At 42.3% G+C, this 22494-nt stretch overlaps 2 protein-coding genes across 2 annotated transcripts in view; one reads left to right on the forward strand and one right to left on the reverse strand.

Annotated features, from left to right (window-relative positions):
* LRBA (LPS responsive beige-like anchor protein) overlaps positions 1-22494 on the forward strand; it is a 400308-nt gene that overhangs the window by 221535 nt on the left and 156279 nt on the right. The window lies entirely within an intron of this gene.
* MAB21L2 (mab-21 like 2) lies at positions 1393-4123 on the reverse strand. Its single transcript, XM_057402043.1, has one exon. It carries the CDS (start codon positions 2945-2947, stop codon positions 1868-1870), a length of 1080 nt encoding a protein of 359 aa, XP_057258026.1. The 5' UTR covers positions 2948-4123; the 3' UTR covers positions 1393-1867.

The following is a 22494-nucleotide window of genomic DNA, read 5'->3' on the forward strand; positions in this document are numbered from 1 at the left end:
TGGGGACCGGTCCCTAGAGGAAGGGCTGGCCCCACGGGCTAAACCCTTTCTTCCTGCCAAGTGAACTGGGGAAAGCTCTCTGAGGACCCCGTAAGAAACTTGTGGAGCACCCCCGGGTTTTAACGCCCGAGTTGGAGAGGCTCACGGCGGAGCGGCCGGGGTGCCTGGAGATGCCCGGGGTGCCGGGTTCCGGGCACGGTGTCCCCAGCGCCTTTCATAGCTGGAAGTTCACTTCCCAGGCTACTATCGGACTTGTTAATTTCGTTTTGAACTTAAAGACAAAAGCGACTCCAATTTGAATGGCTATTTCTTTCCGGCTCCGTCCCCAAAGAAACGGAAGTAGTCCTCCCTCTCGGGCAAGAACTTGTATTTTTACCTCCTTTCCCGCCCCCCGAAAGGACACGAAACTTGCTCGAAATGGTTCGAGCCGGCGTTGAAGCCTTTCGGGTGGCTCGAGGGGTAGTGCCGCCTTTTTCAAAGCTTAGAAATGCCCTTCCCCGTTAAAAAAAAAAAAAAAAAAATATCCTACCAATATTTCTAAAGCATCCTGAGGAAACCTAAAGCGAGATCGCTACGGCACGAAATACGGGGCTGGAGACTCGGGGCTTAGGGGGTTCGGGTGCTTCCCTTACGGTTTATGTAATCCTCCGGCTACGCGGTTTTATGCTGTACTTAAAAATCTAGGGAAAACAAATGTTTGTTAAAAAAAAAAATCGACCGATTGCTGTAAAGTGCATTAATTATTCTGGGTAGATCTATACTTCCTTCTTGTCAAAGTCAAATGGATAGAGAGCGCGTTCACTCTGGGAAGCGAAAGCAAATTAGCGATGGATTTTTAAAACAAAATACAAGCGCTTGAGGTTTACCGTGGGGCCGGGGGGGGGAGGGGGGGCGGAGGTGGGAGGAGAGAGAAAAAAAAAGCAAAACCAACCAAAAAAAAAAACAAACAACCAAACACTAAAGAAAACTCTAAGAAAAACAAAACAACACAAAAACAACCCAAAGGTAACGAGCGGAGGAGGGTAGGAGATGGCAGGCTCTAATTTTGCCTCAGTTCTGAGGAGCTGCTGTGAGACGCTCCACATGTTCTCAGGATTTAGAGGGGAAGCTGAAAGTCATAGAAATAGAGCAGATGTTGTCACATGCCAAACTACAGAATAGACAAGATTATTGTTTTCTTAGACTCACTGTTTTAATAAAAACTAGAGGGAAGTTTAGAATATGCCAAGCTAAGGCTTTGGCTGGGTGTTGCACTTAGACTAACTTTACATCGGGTGTTTCTACTTCTTTTAAAGATTTTTAATTCTGAGGTTCAGGAAGAGTCTACTTGCCTGAATTTTAAAACCATTCACGAAAAGTCAGCTTAAAGTTAAAGTAATATTTTTATTACTATTTGCAACAAGTCAGTTGTGGGGCACATAATCTGACCTTGGCACCGAAATACATTTAACATCAGTAAAACTTTTTTTTTTTTTCTTTTAAGGGAGATTTGTACATATAGTTAAATAATTTTTCACTTGGTGACAACATTCAGGCAAACAAGAGAGCATAAGAAAAGGACTATACATGGATTGGAAAATGTACCTTTCGGGTTTCGTTTGGGAGTTGCAAAAGTCCGATTGCTTCTTTTTGTGACTTTTTAAAAATTCACATGGGAGGGCGGGAGAGGAGGCTCTTCCCTTCTTCCGTGCAAGGCGGCGAGAGTTTATTTACGCCGGGAAACCCGTCTGCGAGTTCTTAAAGGCCGAGCTGCAGGTGGGCGCTCTTCGTTCGTCGCCTTTTCCCGTCGTCGTTCGAGTTAAATAGAAAGTTTTTAGGCGCCGTCGTTGTTTGCGGAGGGCGAGTTTTGCCGGCTGGGATGTGAACCCTATAGCTTGTCGAGGCTTTTGGGATTGGTGAGGATTTCTCTGGCTAGCCTCCAGGTCTGTTTGGCAGCGCTTTCCAGGGCCGAGTGGGGTTTGCCCTGAAAGAGGTCTAGGTTGGGCAGGAAGTAGTGGGGGCAGCGCCGGCACTGCAGGCAGGAGATGAGCTGCAGGAGGATGCCATTGAGCCGATCGCCCAGGCACGCCTCGTCCCAGTCGGTCTCCCGCGGGTGCTTCTCGCACTCGTACAGCAGCAGCGTCTTCATGTGGTAGTTGTTGAGGGGCTGCCCGGGGAGCTCCAGATGCCGGTCGCGCAGCGTCTTCAGCACCGAGAGGCACTTGTTCCGGCAGCCGCCCATCAGCAGCCGGTTCTCGGCCTCGCCGAACTGCAGCACCCAGGCATCGCTCTCGGCCGAGCTCTGCTTGCCCGTCAGCGAGTAGCACTCCTTGGAGAGCAGGTTGAAGCCCTCTGCCTTCACCTCCGCCACCCGGTTGGGGCCGGGCCAGGGGATGTGCGGCATGGGCCACTGCGCCGCGCTTCGCGGCCAGATCCCGGTGCACTTGAAGGCGGGCGTGATTTGCACCACGTATCGCTCCCGGATGCGGAGCTTCACCTCGCTGGTGTCCGCGATCATTTTCACCACGTCCCGGTAGCTGCACTTGTCCACGGCCTGGGCCACCAGTGTCTGGAAACGGGAGCGGATCTTGCGGGCGGACAGGTAGCCCGAGGCGGTGATGAACTCCACCCAGAGGGACATGCTGCGCTTGCGACCGTCGCTCAGCTTCAGCACGGCGCAGCCCGGCAGGGAGCCGTCGTCCACGAAGTTGAAGACGCCCATCTGGTTGAGGTAGAGCACCACCTCGAACTCGGTGGGCGAGATCACCTCTAGCCCCTCGTAGCGGGCGTCAATCTCGCTCAGAGAGCTGATGAAGCGCGGCTCCTGCACTTCCACCTCCTTCAACACGTCCGACACGACCTTGCACACCTCCCGTATGGTCTTGGCGATGGCCGCCTTGCGGGCCTGGCACCGCTCCGTGTAGTATTTGTTGAGCTGGTAGACCAGCTTGGCCTGCGCGGCGATCATGTTGGGGCACAGGTCCGGGCTGTACACCGGGCTCTCGCAGTACGTTGAGGGATCCAATGCTTTAGCGGTGGCTGCAGCTTTGCGGAGGGCACCGGCCAAATCGCAGACCCCCACCCCCTCCGGGAAGAAGGCGGCAGCGGCGCGCCGGTGAGAGCAATTAACGGAACCGGGGAGGACGACGAAGCACAAAGGAGCGAAGACGGCGACGATGAGAGAAATGCGAACCGCAGAGAGCGGGACGGCGCGGGCTTGGCAGTAGTGCCGGGGCAGCGGGCAGCCCCCGCGAGCTCCCGGAGCGCCAAGTTTTGAGTGGCGGCGGGGGCAGGGAGGTCTGCGCTGTCTCTGCGCTCCGGCGCCCACCCCCCCGGGCAGCGACAAAAATACTGTTTCAGTAGTTCATGGAAAGAAAAAAAAACACCAACACCCGAACAAACTTCCCCGGACTCGCAGAAGGTCCCCGCAGCAAAGCCGGTCGGCGGCGAAGTTTAAAACCGTACACGATACTAGAGGAGGAGAAGAATGCGAGCAATGCCCAGAGCGGAAGAGTGAACTCTCTATCTGTCTGCCTGCCTGCCTGCCTCTCTCTTTCAGTCCGTGGTACCGCCAGAGATGTGCATGAGTTTGGCTGCCGCTCGCTCAGACTGTCAGGGGGTGTTGTTGATTTCCCTTTTCCTGCTGGAGGCGTTGTCTGAACCCGGCTCTGTGGCTTTCTCTATCTTTACGCGCAGACGTGTGCACTTGGTCTGTGATCGCTCATTCCTGTCCTGCAGCTCTATATAGGTTGCTTTGAGATATATATATAGATAGATAGAATTGGTTTGTTTTTCTTTGCACAGACTGTGTTTTATCCTGAGTGGGAGGAGGGCGTAGCTGCTGCGCCCGGGATGGCTTCTCCTCCCCCTCCCCACCCCTAAAAGTGCGTGCCGAGGCTCTCACTCTCCGCGCCTCTCCTCCTCCTCGCCGTGTGCCCTTCTCTCTCCGGCAGGGCCGCCGGGCCCTGTAGTTTATGAATGGGGCCGGGGCCCGGCCGGGAGGCGGAGCCCCGCCTCCTACAATCGCCGCCGAGCTGTCAGCGCCGCGGCCAATCGCGGCGGGCGGCGGGGGCGCGCACACGCTCCCGCGCGTTCACTCCTGCTTCCTTCCCCGGTGGCGGCAGGGTCGTGGTGTCCGCCTGCCTGCCAGCTTCGTGCCGGCGCTGACCGGTGGTGTGTGTTATGTGTGCGTTATGTGTGTGTTATGTGTGCGTTATGTGTGTGTTGTGTGTGTGTTGTGTGTGTGTTATGTGTGTGTTGTGTGTGTGTGCGTGTGTGCGCGCGCGCAGGGCTGCGAGCGTCCTGCGACGGGTGGGAAAAAGCGGCAACTTCGCCGTCACAGGCGGAGGTAGCTGGCTGCTCCCGTCGCTTGCTGTGGAGAGGCCCAGCGGCGGTGCCGGTGCGAGAGGGGAAGGGAGGGAGAAAGGCGTGCCGGTGCTTCGCCGCAGGCATCAATCTTACTTCGCTAATGCCGGGCTGCGGCAGCAAAAGTGAGACCGTCACCGGAGCGGAATTGCACACCTTAGTTTTACTGCTCGCAGTCAGGGCCGTAGTCACGTTAATTTAGATAAATCTGGTGCCATAAAGTTCTGTTCGTCCTCCTAAAGTGCAGGATTGAGTTATTCGAAAGGAAGCGATATTATATGCAAGTTTGAATTAATAAGAATATTGAATAATTCGGAAGTAAAACCGTAGTTATGACAGCTCGGAAAGAGCAGCTCGCTCGCTCTGCTCTCACCCCGCAGTACCTGCTGACAAACACCACAAGTGCCTCTCCTGCAGGAGAGAAAGGCGATGTCCACCGCTGCTGCTCTGGGGCCCGGGGTGCGTTTTCCTGCAGCGGGAGGGCCGTGCAGTCCCGCAGTGGGTACCGACGGGCGGGCCGAGGAGCCACAGGGTTGCGGGGCACGGAGCAGGCGGCGCGGCCGGACCCGGCGCAGTCCCACCGCGAGTTCCTGCAGCCTGGCCAGGGCCGTGGGATTCCGGCAGGGCCGTTCACGCGCGCTGCGCTCCTCCTTGCGGAGCCTGGCTTTAACCAGCTCGCAGCGGTGGGGCTCGGTTTCTTGTTCTTTCCTCTTCTCGCTGCAGCTGGCTGATTTTAATAAAGAAAATTCGCCGTCTGTTTTCCGTATGCATTTAAATTAGAAACATGTCTTGTGCCGGCCGTACCGCTGCGCGCTGGAAGAAGTAAGTACGGACCTGCCCGGCGCCCTTGAGGCCCCGTTCTCCCCGCCGCGAGGGTCGGCTCGCTGCTTTACCCGGTGCCCCCCGGGCGGTCTGCCCCCGGGGCTGGGCGGGGGCTGTCGCGCCTGCCCGGCCGGCCGGGGTGCCCCATGCTCGGCGGGGCACAGGCTACCGGCGGTGTCAGGTGTCCCCGCCGGTCCCGACCCAGTTGGGAAGGAGACGAGCCCAGAGCGGGAAGGCTCGGAGGAGAGCAGTCTCGGAGGGGTAGGGAAGAGGGGGCAGGCTGCGCCGAGGGCTGAGCCGCTCTCACGGTCTGTAGGCGTCCCGGGGCTACAGCGGGGCAGTTCGCCCTGGGGCGTGGTAAGTGTCTGCGGACTCTGCCCTGGGGACCCCCTTTGCCTGCGAGGAGGGTCTCTCCGAGGGTTCGGCTGGTCGGGTGGAACTCCGAGGGTCCTGCGCCTCGTCTCCGGATGCCCTCCGGCAAGCGGAGGAGTTAGTGAGGGCTGGGGGTCCCTCTCACACGCCCCGCCGGAGCTCCCGGAGCTCGCTCGCAGCCTAGCTGGCGCTTGCCCGCGGTCGGGCTAAGCGGATGGGTCAGAACGACCACGAACCCGCCGAGCAGCGGCGGGCGGGGAAAAGGCTCTACGGGGTTTCGCCTCCAGCAGAGAGCGGGGGTTTTCCGTGCCCGGGGCGTGGAGGAAATGCCGGAGCCATCAGGCGGCCCGGGCAAGGGTGGGGGGACGCGCGTTCGTCTTTTCAGGGTAGAAGTACAAGGAGGGGACGATTCCCCCTCCCACTCCCCCCGGTAAGGTGACTAATGATGGAGCGTTACTAGTGTTCAGATTTAAAACAATTCATTACCAATTTTCCCGTCTGAGGTTGAAGCCCTAGTAAATAATAAATCAGCGAAACAAAAGCCGACTTTAATTTATTGCCCCAGCGCTAATTAGAAACATCATTTGAGCAATAAACTTAAACACTTCCAGCAAATAATGCACGTGAAACCCTTCTCTCCTGCGTCGGAGCGTTTGCGGTCGTACTGCATTAAGACTAGCTTCATCTGTGGCGGAATTTGCTCTCGCCGGGATGAATAATTGAAGGAGAACAGGATCCGAGGAGGCTATAATTGAAGAGCCCTTGTCACCTCTGCTTTTATGTATGTTAGCGTAGAAGTCCATCAGCAGCTCCTTGACGGTGTATAAAACGAAGTGGCAGCCCCTCCAGCAGCAGGAGATACTGTATTTCATTAAAAGGACCGTGTGCGAGTGTGTGCTGCAGAGAGGGGAACTCTCCGGGCTAAAAGCCACTTAAGTCTGCAGACCGATTGATCTGTATTCTCTCGTTATAATCCGCCTCATCATACTTGAGTTAATGAGGCAGGGGCTGGGGTGGTCTGATGGGCCTTGACAAATTCATTAGGGAGGCTGCGGGACATTTTATTTGACTGTTAAACATCGTGTTTGTTTGGTTTAAGCAGTGCCAACATCAGCATGCCGCTGCCTGGAGCAATAGCGATTTGTTAGCAAGGGCTGCTGTGAAAAGGCACTTCCCAGTCCAGGGGACTGGGTGTGTGCGGAGTCGTTGGCCCCGCTCCCCCCCCCGCCCCGGGCCGTCCTCTCGCTGCTGTGGGCAGCCCCGCGCTCCCGCCGGGCGCACACGGGCGGGCAACGGGGTTCCCGCTCGGCGAGGTCGGCGAAGGGCTGCGAGTGAATGCGCGCAGCCTGTTTTGTTTGTGTTCCATCTCCCCCCCGAGAATCCTTTTTTATTTATATTAACCCTTAAAAGCCAGCAACAGAAGAAATCTGGAAATCAGCTCGGAGTTTCAGCAAGAAACATGCAAGTTTCTTACTGTATTGCGTGTGATACAGCATACATGCATTTGCTTGCCTAACCAACTTGTTAATGGCATATATTAGCTATTTCAGAGCTTTTTAATTCTCAACGGTGTATTTTAAACTTTCTATAACATGCTACTGACACAAGGTCTAGTTTTTTAAAGCAGATCGAAGTTTAATCAAAGTAACTTGAGTCTATTAAAGAATTTCTGCCAAATCTTCCCTTCTTCTCCCCCTTTTCTCTCACTGAGGGGGGAAAAGTGAATGCAGGAACAGGTGCTCCCAAAAGGAATAAGAAGTATTTTTATGAATACCTTATGAAATATGTATGTGTATATATGCACTTTGTTCATGGTAGCTTTGTAGATGAGATCCAGCTTGTGTTTCATTGTTGTCTAGTAGTTGGTTTTCTCTCTCTCCTTTCATTTAAGGGAAACAGTTTTGTGGAAAACAGAATAGTTAGTCTGCTCATGGAACCTAACATCGTAGTTTTTATTTATTTTTTCTCCCTGGAGATCAGTCTTCAAACATTCTCAGCTTTAAGTGCTTTGTAGGACTCTGCTTCCATTTATAGCAGAACAGTATGGGAAAAGAGCTAGTGCCCTTTGCCTGTCATTTTCATACATTCCTGCACTGCTGATGGAGCTTGAACTGCTGCAGGGAATGTATGAATTTGAAAAGAAATGAGTCAGTAATGCATGTTGTATTTCTCCACAGCAGAACTGGGTTAATACTTACAGTAAATGCTGCTGTGAGTTTGACAGATAAAATTCTGTTTACTTTCTACAGTATAGTGTGTACCTCTTCTTGAAAGTTGTGGTTTGGCTTTACTATTTGTTGACCTGTTCTAAGGACTGTGTGTTGGTAGCACACACTAGGGGAGAAAAGATGGTTTAATTTCTACATGTGCCATTAATGCATCTCATCTGTCAAGAGTGTTGCGTAAATATTGTACTTTTTTCTGTGAAGATTCAATAGTATGGTAATTAATTTATACATGTTCCTAAGTCTCCCTTAGCTTTCATTACTGCAGCAGGAAAGGGCAGGGTTCCAATTACTCCTTTAAGTACCTAATTTTTACTTTCCTATCGAGTCTTCAAATGTGAACATGTCCGTATTCTGGTGCTTAGCCACCAGCAACCAGCAGCTGAAGGCTTTCTCTAATGCTTTGGATCTTGTACTAAAGGTAGCATCTTCTCTTTTCTCATAACTGTGACATCTATTTGCTGTAAGATTGCTTTGGGTGCTAAATACTGATTTGTAAGTTTGTGTTCAGTAAGTTAGCAATTAGGGAAAATGGGACACGTGCGCTAGAAAAGAGCATTTCTAGTGCCGTCGTAGTATTTTTCTCTTGTTCAAACTTCTTGTGGGCCTTTTGTTCTGTTTGGATACAGTTGGGGTGGATGCATGCTATTTTATCCAGGAACCAAATTTGCATGTGTTGGCTGGACTTCATTCCCAGTAATTGATTAGTTACATTAGTAACATAATTTTTTTTTTTTTTTTTAAGTAGGAGAGTACGTAATGTTCTGAGATTTTGTTATCTTGACCTCCAGTTGAATGCAATAACACTTATTTGCTTGAGAAAAATGTGAGGTGGGTACATAGATTATGTTTTGTCTGGTTCTTAAAAATGTTGTGAGGCTAAACCAACATTTCTTTTGAAAATACAAAAATTATGAAGATGTCTAAGCAAAGTCAAATTTCTGGAATTCAGTAACTATCAATTTACAGGCGTTTGGCTGCAACTTTTGTTTTTAGCAGCAGGATGATTGCTATTCTTATTGTCTTAAATGTTCACATACCTGTGCAGAGGCCTAAATAATTGTGCCAATAATAGCCTGCATGGTTTTATTGGTTAAATGATTATTTTAAAGATCAGAACCTTAATGCAGCTAGTCAAGATGAAGCGTATTTATAATTTACTTAGAATCCTCTAAACTATACCCTTCAGAAATGTCATTTCTAGCTCCAGAAATGCAAGCTTCTCATATATATGTTTACACTTTAAAAAGTACTTTCTTAAATACCACATAGAGCTATGTGAAACCCTCACCAACCACTGTACAAGTTACAACCTTTCAGTAGGTTTCTGTGAGTGCAATTTCTGAAGGAAACGGGTGTGGAGGAGGGAACAGAGCGGGCTCAATCTTCTCCGCAACACTGGTGACCAGCATGGAATATATCGAGTTGCTCGCCTGCACTCTCCTTGCCATGTTTTAAGATGATTTTGCTTTGACTTTGGATCAAAATTTTAATTTAGTAATAATAATAATAATAAAAGAAATCCTGTTTGAACAGTCTTCTAATTGTTCCCTCATTCTGATATAACAGAGTTTAAATGCACAGTTACTGCCCTCTACTTTTCTGTGTCTTGTACTTCATAATATTAAATTTTTATCCTTTGAAAGTACTACATTGACATAAAAGTAGTGTATTACTAGTTATAAAATCATTGCAGGGGTTTGGTTGCTACTTCCAATGAGAGAATGAAGTCATAGCTATTCCTATTTTATATCTTGCTGTGCATATCTTATTTCAAAATAACTTCTTCATGATAATATGCTGCTCTTTTTAGTTCTTATGAATTAGGTAAAACCTGTGTGCAAAATAGTTCAAGGTACCATCTCCCACAGCTGGGAAGGTGGAACTGTATTGGCTCAAATAATGTATAGAAGCCATCTGCATAGTTTAATTGAAGTAATATTCAGTGATCTAAGGGATGGAAATTGTTCTTTAAGCATCTGAAATAAAACTAGGATGTAAAACAGCTGTCTTGGCCTATGGAAATCAAGGTTCTGCCAGTCTGTTTCTTTTCTTCATTTTCTACTTCTATCTTCCTTTATTATCTTTGGATCCCAAGGAGTCTTTCTTATTTTCTAACTGGTTTTGTCTGCAACAAGGAGCTAGGTTGGTGGGTTTAAATAGACTTTGGGTAGAGTAAAAAATCTTTGATCTATGGCTATGACTGCTTCCAAATGATTTGCTTGCTGGGACTGGACACTGTCCATGCCCTTTCACTTCACTATCAGATAGGCACACAAAAAGGACTTGACATGCTACCAGATGCATAGTTAATCATTGCATTAGGTCTGTAAAGGGGTCCATCCAGACTCAATTAGGTCTACCATTTTTAACTGGTGTTTGCTCTGTAGTTTGTTTGGCATACAATATTAATTCTAACTGCTGTTCTGTTTACTTAAAAGTGTTTTAATGCAGTTCTTTTATTTTCAAGGAGTCTTTTCTGCATTTGTTCCATCTTACGTATATTTTGAACAACTGAGTGTTGCAATATAACAAATACTGTTGCAGTTTAACATATTATCTGAAGCTTTAATTGATTTTTTTTTGTCTTTTTGTAATTTAGCTATTTTCTTACTACTGATTTCTGAAAGTGCATTTGAAATAAGCTAAATGCAGTGACTGGCAAGTATTGAGGAGGTGTTCAGAAGAAAAGCTTATGATGGTGCCTAGAAGTTTGAAACCAAATCTTAGACTTTGGAAATGAAACTGCAGCAGTTTTCCTATCGCTTATTTATGTAAGAGCTCATTCTTATATCTGGCAGTGCGTGATTTTGTCTAAGAAGGATATTAAGTGTGCAGGAGTTAAAAAGGTTCAGCTGTAGGGTAAAAAGCATTAGGTGAATTATTGCTCTGAATCTTGCCTGGGATTTCCAGGAGTAGTTTGTATGTTTACAGTAAAAGTTCTCAACTGTATGCACTGAATAAAGTGCGCTGAAAATTCCTAGCATTCTCAGAGTTAAAAAAAAAAAATAATAATAATTGTAGTTTGTAGAGAAAGCCAGTCTTTTCACATCATGAAGAAGCTGGAGTGTTCAAATGGTATAAATTGTTTTGATCACACATGCTGTCTGTATTTCCCAGTAATGCTTATGTTGAGGATGGCAGGGCTATGGAAGAAAGAGGACGTGAAACTGCCGTTGCTTAAAAATTGCCATGTAAGAAAGAAGCACTAATCAGAGGATTTAAAAAATATTTTCATTTGGTTTTAATCTATGTAATTATTTTGGAGGAAAGAAGGAGCAAGGCATTCAGCTATTAAGTTGTTTTGTTTTTTTAAATCTATATATAGTTACTAAAGCTATCATATTCAGCTTCAGGATATAGTTCAGCCTCTACTTTAGGTCTGACATTTCTTGCTTTGGTTCTTTGCCTCATGGCTGTCAATAGTGTTTGAAGGAGGGCAGATGCACTAAAATGTAACATTTATCATTTGGTTGTAGTCACAGGGATATTCAGATGTTGCTAATGGACTTCCAAGACACAGGATGTATGAGTGAATACTACTCAGCTAGGGCTCTCTGGGGATTTTTAAATTATTTATGCCTACCTGCTGCTCCGAAGTACAGGTGTGTGTATGTGTGCATAATCCAGTAATGATTAGTATTCATGCATATAAGTATGCAATGGAGAATAAGCCTAATACAAGAGCCCTTAAGAGGTATAGGCAGGTAGCTTTTCCCCATTCATCATCTTATCTTGGAAGTTCATTCTAACTGGCATCTGAGTGCCAGCACGCTTATGAAAGGGAATTGTTTATATGTACTTTGGGGGTTTCCAGAGTGCGAACTTGAATAAAAGTGGGACTTGAAATGCGCGGTCATTTGTGAATTTATGTTTTATCTCCCTTCACTTGAAAATTTATGAGGAGAGTGACTTAGGGTGCTTGCGTTGTGTGTTCCAGGGCTTGCCCCCACTGATAACACCCTTGTTGGCGTGAAAGTGCAATGCAAATTATGACAGTTACAACCTTCTGTTTTGTTTAACCTGTCAGTGTATTTCCTGGCTCAGTGCTGAGGGCAATGGCGTGTTCAGCTAGTTCCATATTCACCTAAACTTAAAAGGTCAGGTTTCTACAGGCAAGCCTAGTCAAAGCCTAATTGATGAGGAGGGCAGGGGGACAGAATTTACTGTTCTGTTGGCTAGTTTCATATCGTTAGGTTGTCCTGAAAGCATCAGGCAGTCACAGCCCCTTTCATGTAAGTGCTGACCCTAGACAGGAGCTGACAATCAAAGGAGGCAGCCACAGGAACCAGTGCAAGTAGGCTATTGATTTTTCAGTTAGGTCTAAGTAGTTTGTAGTATGGGTAATGGGTGACAGAGGCAGGTATGTCATTATCAATGAGCTCCAGAACAGTAGCGACAGCCCCCTCTCATATTTCCTTCAGCCCTGACAGTATGCATCCAGCAGTGGTCAATAAATCGCCCAACCTTTTACTGACAAGTGACTTGAGGTGGGGGTGGGAGTCAAAGAGCTAAACTTCTGTACTTGAACTTGACATGGATGTGGAGCAAGGATCTCGGCATCTGTGTTCTCAGCTTGTCAGGCAAAGAGCCGAGGAGAGCATAGAGAACAAAACAATGGTAGATGTGCGGCCGAGGAAGCTTAACAGTATTTTATGCCCTCTAGAAAGTCAAAGTTTTTCTTGAGATCAAGTAGAATCGCTTAAAACACGAGCTTTCTATATAAACATGGTCTGGTTCAGTAGTTAATTTAGGTTACCATGGCAGGGTTTTGCTTTTACTTTAGTATTGCTCTGCATTTAATCAAGGTTATATTGCCATAGCAGTACAACAATCACGGTCTGCCATTCAAAATCCGCTTTTAATTCCTAGTTTCCTCTTCTTAAATTTCATATATGGACACTATTTAAAGATATTGAAGCTTTCTTATAAACTCAGAGTGCTAGCCATGCAGTTTCTGTTCTGACTACCAATGCTGTTTTGGGTCAATAGTGGAGTACTAATACTTTAGGAAGCTGAATAAAGTTTTTATTACTTGGATTTTACTAGCTGTGGTTTCTGAATTTAATAGAGGTAGATCCAAATTTTAGCTTTACACTTAATTAAATTCTGAAAGATATTGGAAGAACATAAAGATTGTAATAATTGGTGGGTTTTGTTGTTTTGGGTTAGTTGTTGTTTATTTTAATATATATATGTACACTTATATGGAAAATCAGTTAAATGAACTCAAGTACCTTAATCTGAATCTCCTGAAGTTTTCTAATGTTGTTACTTTATTTGAGGGATGTAAGTTTCCTGCATTTTTCCAGAAGTTGGAATTCAGTCAGGTTTTATGCTGTGCACAGATGTTAACAAAATACCATATGTTTATAATTAAAAAAATCTTTAGACAAATTGAAATAAAGCAGAAGAGTAAATGTTTTGAAAAACTTCCTTAAAATAACTCATTGCTATGGTATCTTGTTCAACAATGTTTGTAATGTTACACAGAGCAGGAATCTGAGACTGTGTACGTTGAATAGCTGCAAAGTATCATACGCGACTGAAACTTTTTCATCTGCCTGTAGCAGCTAAAGCCGTTTTCTTCGTGGCTGGCTTTTTAACTGCAAGACCAATGTTGACACAGGCTCAAGAAGTGAGGTTGAAATTCATCACCGGATTACAAAATCCTTTGATAAATATTTATATAAGTTAAAAAACCTGCGGACCTGTATATTTGAAGCAGTTATAAAATTAATTGGTTATAAAAATCTGTGTACATATTGTTATGTTGCCTATTGAACATTGCTTTGGAAGAGGGGCTGGCTAGCAGTCTTCCAGAGGAGAAAAAAATCTATTCGTTGGATTGAGGGTGTGCTATGTTGCTTGAGGCCTTTGGTATTTAATGGGCGTTTTTCCTCTGTCAGCAGCATCTCGTTTACCACATCTTGCAGGGTCTTTTCCCTACCCCCCACCCCCGGTAAACTAGGTAAAAAGTACAGCTAGGCAGTCTAAATCTTATCTTTTCTTATAAACAGGTACAGCATCTTCTACTGTATTTTTAGTGTTGCTGGCATGTTGTGTTATTGCAGAAACATAAAAAGGAGCTGCAGAAAGGTGACAAATTAAATTTTCATGAAAGAAAAGCCTAATCAGCAGTGACAGGGTAAGAGAAAGATGATTGCCACTTGGTCATTGTGGAGAGGCACTTAGGCTTGGTGTCAGTGCTTCTGTTAATGATGACTAATGTCTTTCTTGGAGAAAACGCATGCTCAAACATGATGCAGTCCAGAAAAAGAACAGAGGATAGGCACTATTGAAGAAAAAAGGCTGTGAATCCTAAAACAAAAGCTCAGGTCTTCAGATGAAAGGCTGCGGTGTTTTTGCAGTGCTAGAAAGCACAACTGCAAAACTGTTCTTATTTCACTCTTTAAGCAAAATAATAATAAATATGTATATGGGTATACACGTGCGTATTATGTGCTGCCTAGTATTGTCTGCTTTAATTAAAACAGAAGACAGAGATGGCACAGACATGTAAACATGCTAGTCAGAAGTAAACAGCCACATTTATTCCTCTTCTATTACTGAAGCTTGCTTTCTTGAAAGAACAAAAGCTGCTGCAATATATTCTTTCCTAAGCACAGCGCTATGTTCTGAATAAACCTTTTATAGTCAAATGTAAAATGACTCAAAGGACGTTTTCAAATCTTGATCCTTTGGCTGTTAGGTATGTTGGCAAAAAAGAGGTGGCATGTGTCATTTCTTTAGCTTTTCCCAAAGTGAGACCTTTCAGAAGGGCATTTGCAGTGCTTGTCATATTTTTTCATATACATCTTATTGGCCTGACAAGTCTAGAGGACCATGAGAAAACAGATGTCATTGCATTCAGACAACACTAATTACTCTGGGATTTTTTCAGCCTCAGTGCCTGCATGTAACTGTCGATTATGACTGTTTATGTGGCCTATCACGGGTACACGTTGCACATTCAGATGGTACTACTAGTCTTTGTGTTTCCAGTTATCACACAATAAGATGTAAAAATCAGCAACAAGCACCGCAACAAGAAAATGCCTTAATGTGTGACTTTTATATGTTTAACATGCATTTTGTTAAAGGTTGCGTTCACATTTGTTATTAGATCGAGGTGTTTTCGCATCTGTTTAATAACTGTAGCACAGTGCTTTAGCTGTCAGTTTTCACTGTGGTTCTTTATGTTGCAGGCTTTACTTTTCTGCAGTTGTATAAATGCTACATGAAAAATGCTGATTGACCGAGCAGTTGTCAGAAATTTCTCATGTCTAACTTTCATACTGAACTGAGAGATTTTTCTTGTGTCACAGTTTGTGTTAGAAACCAACAGTCTGATTCTCTTACAAACGGTGGTGTTGGTATTTTCTTTGTTAAATTTTCTTAGCGACTCTGTCATTTCAGAATCTATTCTTCCTGTGTAGCAATAACTGCTGCATGATTTTTAACACAAAGTTCAAATGGTGGTCACGTCATGGCCTTACTTTGTATGTTATCTTGAATTTTGGTACGCATTTCATAAGCAGAACAACCAATGTTAATCACAGATTGGAAAATAAAAGTTCCAATAATGTAACTTCACATGCTGATGAAGCAGAAATAGAAGCAGCTTTATCAAAGATGTATGATGAGATAAAACTGCAGTCTCTGCCGTACAGTTATAGTAATTATGACTAATGAACCGTCCAGTCTGGATGAAATGGCATGCCCACAGGGACTGTGGCCAATCAGTTGTGACTTATGCAAGCTGAACAAAACATTGATGGTGTTCCAGATTCCATATGAGAGCAGGAAGTATGGTCTTTGTTTGGAACATCAGCTTTATCAAGTTATTTTCAAGCAGTTTAGGAATAAATGGCTGTAGTAAATAAAGCCTTAAGAGCTAGAGTCTGTTGAGTTTTAAAATGGGTGTAAAGATTTACAATTTGCTGTGATCAAATACACCTGAATAAAAAATCCCTGCACTGGTGGCACATTCCTGATGCAATGCACTTCAAAGTTGTTCTGATCATCTTGCTAATCTAAGTCACTGAAAGCACATGTTATATTTTAATATGCTGAATATATGTTAATATGCTGAATAAAGCGAACGATCCAAACCTTGTGAGTAGAAGCATGTATCTGTTTAGGCTTACTGTGTTAATTTATTTTTGAACAAACTTGTTTGAGACCTGATACTTCCCTTTTGATTTGGAGCACTCTACATTGTAAACCAGTCTATAATTTGTAAGTAAAAGATGACATGTACTTCATAGTGTTAGTACCTGAACGACAATTTCTTACGGTAAGAATGTTAATTCATACAGGCAATGTAAAATGGAGTTTCAGCTCATCTCGACAGTGTATAGACTAGCAGAGTAATAATTTTAAACCAGATTCTTTTTATGAAGAAAGTGTGTGTAGCTGTAAAAAAAGAAAAAGAAAATCAAAATTCTGAATGCTAAAATGCAGATCATGGGGGGACTTCTGAAGCTAATTGTAGTATAATAGCACAGCACAAAAAAATACTTTTCTGAATATAAGTTTGTGCCAAGTTGTTCAGGCCCAGTCTGGAAGCAGTTGTGGATCAGCTGGTTTGCTTATGTGAAAATGTTTGAAGGATTTGGGAGTAAAATGATCAACATGTTGCAGATGTTAGCGATACGTTGCAGTCAATTTAGCGTTTTGCCTGAACCCTTCCAGAAGGCTACAAAGAATTTATTTATTTATTTATTTTAAAATTAATTGCAAAAAAACTATGGGGAAGAAGACCCCCAAAACAACAAAAAAACCAAACCCAACCTTGGTAAAATTAGAGTGAAGTTAAAGCATCATTTGACAAAAAAATATTTTATACAGTTGTGCTGTTTCAAAATGGTGAATGTTAGTCCAGAAGATTCATGATATGTTTATTCTTTAAGCACACCTGAAATTAATACAGTTTTGTCAAAGAAACTGGCAATTAAAGACTGGCCTACCTGAAATCTGAAGTCCTTACTAATCTTTTGTATTGCTTGATAGAAAGGTGGATAGTGATTTGACATGTTTATGATTTTTCTGAAACATTATTTTTTTTTAAGTAATATATTTTCCTCCCCGCCTGTTGAAACTTAAAAGCTGTCCCTTTATTCACTGTAAGTTGTTCTTTTTCCGAAATGGAGGAAATCACAAGCACATCTTCAGTATTTGTCATCTTATTCTGCACAAACCTCAAAGTGCTGTTAGATGTGGATTCAAGTAGGTTTTTAAGTAAAGAGTTTCTATTAACCCAGGGTATTTAGACATTTGTGATTAAATTATTTAACTAAGTCTATTTGACAAAAAAACAACAAACCAACCAACCCCCAAAACAAACCACCAAAATCCACAAGCCAAACAAACTCATCCATACTATAAATCTAAATTAGCTTACCACTTAATGTCATTTCTGTTTTGGAAGTGTCCGGAGACATTTCTCTGCAAAGTACCTACCAAGAATCAGAATCCTTGTCTTTTGTCTCTTGCAACAAGGCGTGCTGCATTAAATATTGCAAATGTAAAAATACTCTATACAATTCAGAGTGTAATGTTAAGATAAAGAATGTTGATAAGTAAACTCCTTGGATAAATGACTACATTTTGGCTACGCTAAATAATTAAGGGTAAGATCTTTTAGAGTCTGTGGCACTCTAAAGTATGAGTCTCTTCCACAATGTCATTTCAGAATCAATAGGATGCAATATATTATGTACATTATCTAATTTTACTGCATGGAAGGTTGCATTATGATCATTTTTATTTAATGATTGTATCAGGATTGTGCCAATGAAGTCACAACTTCATTTGTTAGATGATGTACAATTGTACAAAAATAAATTTAATTCTTCCAGAAAGTTACTATTTAGAAGTGATGGATTTAAATAGGTATATATATATATATATATATATATATATATATATATGTATACACACGCACATATGAAAGTTGCATATTATAAGAATTTTTGGAAGAAGTATTTATCTGTATTAAGCTGAAACAATAACTTGTCTGCTGTGTTTTTTTAGGAGGCTCTAGTGTGTAGTTGTACCTTTTTCTCATGAAAATATTGGTAAAATTCCTATAAATTTATGCCATCATGGAACAGCTTTTTGTTTATTTGGGACATCCGTTGTTTTCACTTTGTTAACCCTCTAGAGATATGAACACATTATTGGTGTTCAGCAAGTGCTTCTAAGTAAAATACTATGCGGAGTTGTAGCTATTCAGTGTATGTATACATTATGTAAGTTAAAATTGAGGAACACTCGATCTCAGTGATTAAATTTTACCTTCATGTTGCTATATGTATTTGTGTACGTACATAAGATACCTTGTATATTGTTACTTATACTCGGTAGCCATCTTTTTATGCAAGAGCGGCTTACCTACTTTTATTCCTGTGTCCAGCTTCCAAGTCTTTGGAAAGGTAAGGATTTCTTCATAAAAGTAAACTGCATTTAGTACTTGATACTGGAGAGCTGGTGTTCAGTTCTAACTGTAATTTGCCTTGTAAATCAGCAAAGTTTAAAGATGGGTTTATTGAGGACTGATTCTCTTATATAAATTCAGAATTGTTTAAATTGCTTCTATCTGGAAACTTGTTAGCTATTTTTGGTGTCTTCTTGCCTGCCAAAATTGTATTGATGATATGTGATGGTTTGAGGACTGATTATAAACTCTGTTCCTATGCTGATTTAAACAGCTTTTACTCTCATCTTCTGCTCCTTAATCTTTCAGTGAAATACATCTTCTGTTGTTTAGGTGCCTTATTCTGATCAAATGGTGTAATAACCCACACTCTTAGAAAAAGAGATTTTTATAGAAATACAAAATCAAGGCAAATGGTGTGTTACCTGCTTAGTGGCCTCCCTTTTCACTTCTGCTACAAATCAGGCAGAATGGAAATCTTCAGGTTCCCCCTGTTGTGCTAGGATTTTTTTTCTGTTACATGTGAGCTTGCTCTGCTCTCCCATATTGGAATGTAAACCTGAAATGTAATTTCTTTGAGGTGCTGGGAATGTTCTCTGCCTCAGTCTCTTGGTGGAGAAAAAATGTCTATCAGCTTTTGACTAAGATACCTTTTGTTTAATGATTTCTGATGTTTTCTGTATGTTAGAGATTCTAGAATTATAACTGTTGCCGATTTTCCAATAGGTTTTTGTGTTAGAGAATGTGTGTTGACTGGTGCTTATAGCTGTAGGAATAAATTGACCTTCTGATCTGGGAGATAAATTGAAATAGAAAATTACTCTTTGGTGCAGGAAACATAATTAGCATTCAGTACAAGTGAGAACAACTGTATGGCTTCTCTAACTTTTTCTGGCTTGTAATGACTGTAACAAACCAGAATTGGTCCAACCAGCATGTGGTGGCTTACCTTATCTATCCCAAATATATCTCTAAGTAGTCTTATACTTGAGGCAGGTGTAGGAAAAGCTGGTGAAAGTGGGATTGGTTTGGCTTTGTCTAAGATTTTCCTTGTAAACAAGGTATCTTTGGTTGCCCATTTAAGGAAGACCTGCTTACTTGCAGAGTTCTGATGATGCAGGGGGAACCTTTAAAGGATTAAAGATTAGCCTCCCATAACTCTTGGTTTGGATTCTGATCTTATCTGTGCTGATCTAAATCCAGAATAACTCATATAACTGAATTGTAATACATTATTAAAAAATGAAGAAGAGCCTAGCAGTCAGAAAGAAACCATTTTCTTACTATGTTAATTTTGAGATTTTTTTTTTTTTTCTGCTATCCCTGGAATAAGGTAACAAGTCAAAGCCTAAAAAAAAATATGTGTGCAAACCAGTGGTATTTTTAAAAAAGAGAGTAATTTTAAATATTCTGTTTTATTTTGCCCTCTTGGCTTTAAGTGTGAATCACCTTGCACTTTCGGGGGGTGTGCCAGTAATAGAAAGCAATGATCAATAACCTCCAAAATTTAACTAAGCAGTGAAAAACAAGGGATTTTTTTTTTTTTTAATCCAAATGCTTCTTTTGTGGATGACATAAACATTCATTCTTTTAAAAAACTGCTTTGAAACCTCTAGTCTGCGTAGTGTTGAATTTGACTAATAAAAAGTAACATTTCTCATAAGCAATTTCTACTTATAACAATTCAATTGATACCCAATTCCAACAATGAAATTATATATATATATAAAGTATGTATCAAAATTATATTTCAGATTTTTTTTAATTATCTCTACGCTTCAGCACTTGCATGTTGTGTCATGTATTTGTTTTTCTGGGGTATTTGTCAAGATACTTGCAAATACTATTCTGTTGCTTGTTGGGGTTTGGATTATAGATATTTGTGAAGTTAGGCTCTCTTTTACTGTTTTTAGGTATTATATTTATCCTTAAATGTTTTTCATTTCTCTTTGATGTAAAGCAGATTTTAAGATCCTGTGCTTTCAGTATGTATTGCTTTGCTTTTTTTTTCCTAATCCTAAACTAATAAAGTAAATATCACTCCCAGTGCATAATATTAATCTTCCAGGAGTTTGTCCTGTACTGGAGAAAATAAATAATTAGAGATAGGTAAGAGGTGAATGATGCATAGGTATAAATAGTCTGTAGATTTAAACATGCTGCATGGCAACTCTAGGTCTCTTTCGAGGTAGTCATGAAAACTGGAATTGTGTGCCTCATATATTTAAGGCCAGTGAGCCTATATGATTTTATTAATATGCTATAAATCTTATATTCACGAGTGGTGTTTACTACTGTGCAGTATATTTAGAAGGAAATTTATGCCTCACTGCAGAAGGAAGGTAGGCTAGTGAAAAAATACAAGGGTGGATCTCAAACATTTATCCAAATCTGACAAGTATTTGCAAACAATATTGTCCTGTAAATTTCTGCTGAGAGCAAATGATACATATTGTAGCCTTGATTTAATAAAATCTACGTATTTATGCATATACATATAAAACAAGGGCATGTCTTTATCTTTTGAACCTAGTGTGTATTCATATGTGACATACTCTGGATCATCGGATGAACTTTTAATTCTGAAATAAAGGGGATCGTTCTTCATTTTAGAGTAGTACCTAGAAGACCTTACTGGAGATGCAGGCCACCTTTCTGAAGGAATAACAATTTTGTTGACTGGTTTGATCTTCTTTTGGTAAATGATTTGTGTGTTCCTCCTTTATGGCACCTGGGAAAACTCTGGTCTCTAGGGAATGGCAGGGAGTTCCTGCAGCTGTGATTCACTCCAGTAGTGAAGATGCCTGCTTGGAAGTTACTTGCCTGATGCTGTTGAAAGGGCAGTGGTTATTTCACCAAGGAAACATTTTTTATTTGTATGGGTGCATTGTAGATTGCACAGAAAAATACAGTTAATGTACCATGCATAACCTGCCATGCCCCTTAAACTTGCACTTTCACCTTGTGGTGGTTAAAATATTAGTCAGCAATACAAAACAGATATTCTGGATGCCTTAAGAGCTGTTAAAAATTTTGTTACACTTTTTATGCTTTTATACTCTTTTTTAATTAAATATCAGGTTCTTAATGTCATTTAAAAAGAAGGCATATGTACTTTACTATGCAGTTTTCAATTCCATAGATAGCAACAAGAGCATTCCTCATGATGGAGAGATGCACGGAACAATTAAAAAGCAGTCCTGGACTGTGTGAAAATTCTGTACCCTGACATACTTAGCACTAGATTCACTCTTGTAGATAACATGATTAGACAATTAGTTTCTCCATGTGTAGTGTTAGAGATTCTGTCTCTAATTATTGTTGTAAATAATCTATTTAAATGATCTAAATAGCCTCAGTAATGGGAGATCTTTTGTAGCTTTTTTTTTGGTTTTGTTTAAAAAAAACTCCAACCAAAAACTGGTGGTCCATAGCATGTTTTTTTTTCTGTCCTTCCTGCAGCCTTCAGAAACTTATTACAGAAAAGGTATTTCTTTTGCTATGTTCTCTCAGTATGGGAAGTCGCTATAACTGGTGAGAAAGAAATAAGTGGGACGTTATACAATACCAAGCTTTTTGGGGGTCCCCTGTTTTGTTCATGTGTTATTGTGTGTGTGTAGTAAAATTCAGCTTACGACTACATACTCCCTCAGGTAACTCAGAGCAAGTTTGGTCTGAGCTGCTGTGGTCCTGCCATTCCTGCTCTGACTCTGCCATTGTACCAGCTCTGCTCACGCGTCCTGAGCTAGTTCAGCATCCTGATCCATTTTAAAAAGCATCCCCTTGCCCTAACAGAGATATTTTTCAGCTGGTTGAGTTCCCTGAAATCCTGCAATAGTTTTCTGTATGTCGTTAACTGGTATTTGTGCTAGAGCAAGACATGTTTAGTATAGCAGATGTTTGATCAGGAAGTGTGGTACTGCAACAGCCTGAATTTATGTTTGCTTAAAGAGCTGTGGAAATTATTCTCTCAGTCTGCTTTTCATAAGGGTTGCTCTTCTGTGCATCCTCTGGATTGTAGGAAGAGGTTCAGGTTTTTTACTTGGAAAAGTAATGTCTTTTTTCCCTGACAGGTATTTTGTAGACATGAGGGTTTGGATATCAGAAATATTTTTTCATATTGTTACAAATGGCAATGAGGATCTTTTGTGTCTGTTTAGCAGCATTCCTGTTAGCCCTTCTGAGTGGCTTTAGTTATTAAAAGATTATTCTTCCTCTGACCCCCATGACACAAGCTTTCAACCCCTGCAGCTTTTTGGACGTGTGTTGTGTCACCCTTTGGATACTCTG

Source organism: Pezoporus wallicus, unplaced genomic scaffold (genome assembly GCF_028554395.1).
Source record: "Pezoporus wallicus isolate ANWC-B61680 ecotype Strahan unplaced genomic scaffold, APGP_CSIRO_Pwel_v1 contig_7178, whole genome shotgun sequence".
NCBI classification, from domain to species: Eukaryota; Metazoa; Chordata; class Aves; order Psittaciformes; family Psittacidae; genus Pezoporus; species Pezoporus wallicus.

Excerpts from the sequence above, each read along its gene's own strand:
- MAB21L2 (XM_057402043.1), bottom strand. The coding sequence starts at position 2,947 with ATGATCGCCGCGCAGGCCAAGCTGGTCTACCAGCTCAACAAATACTAC.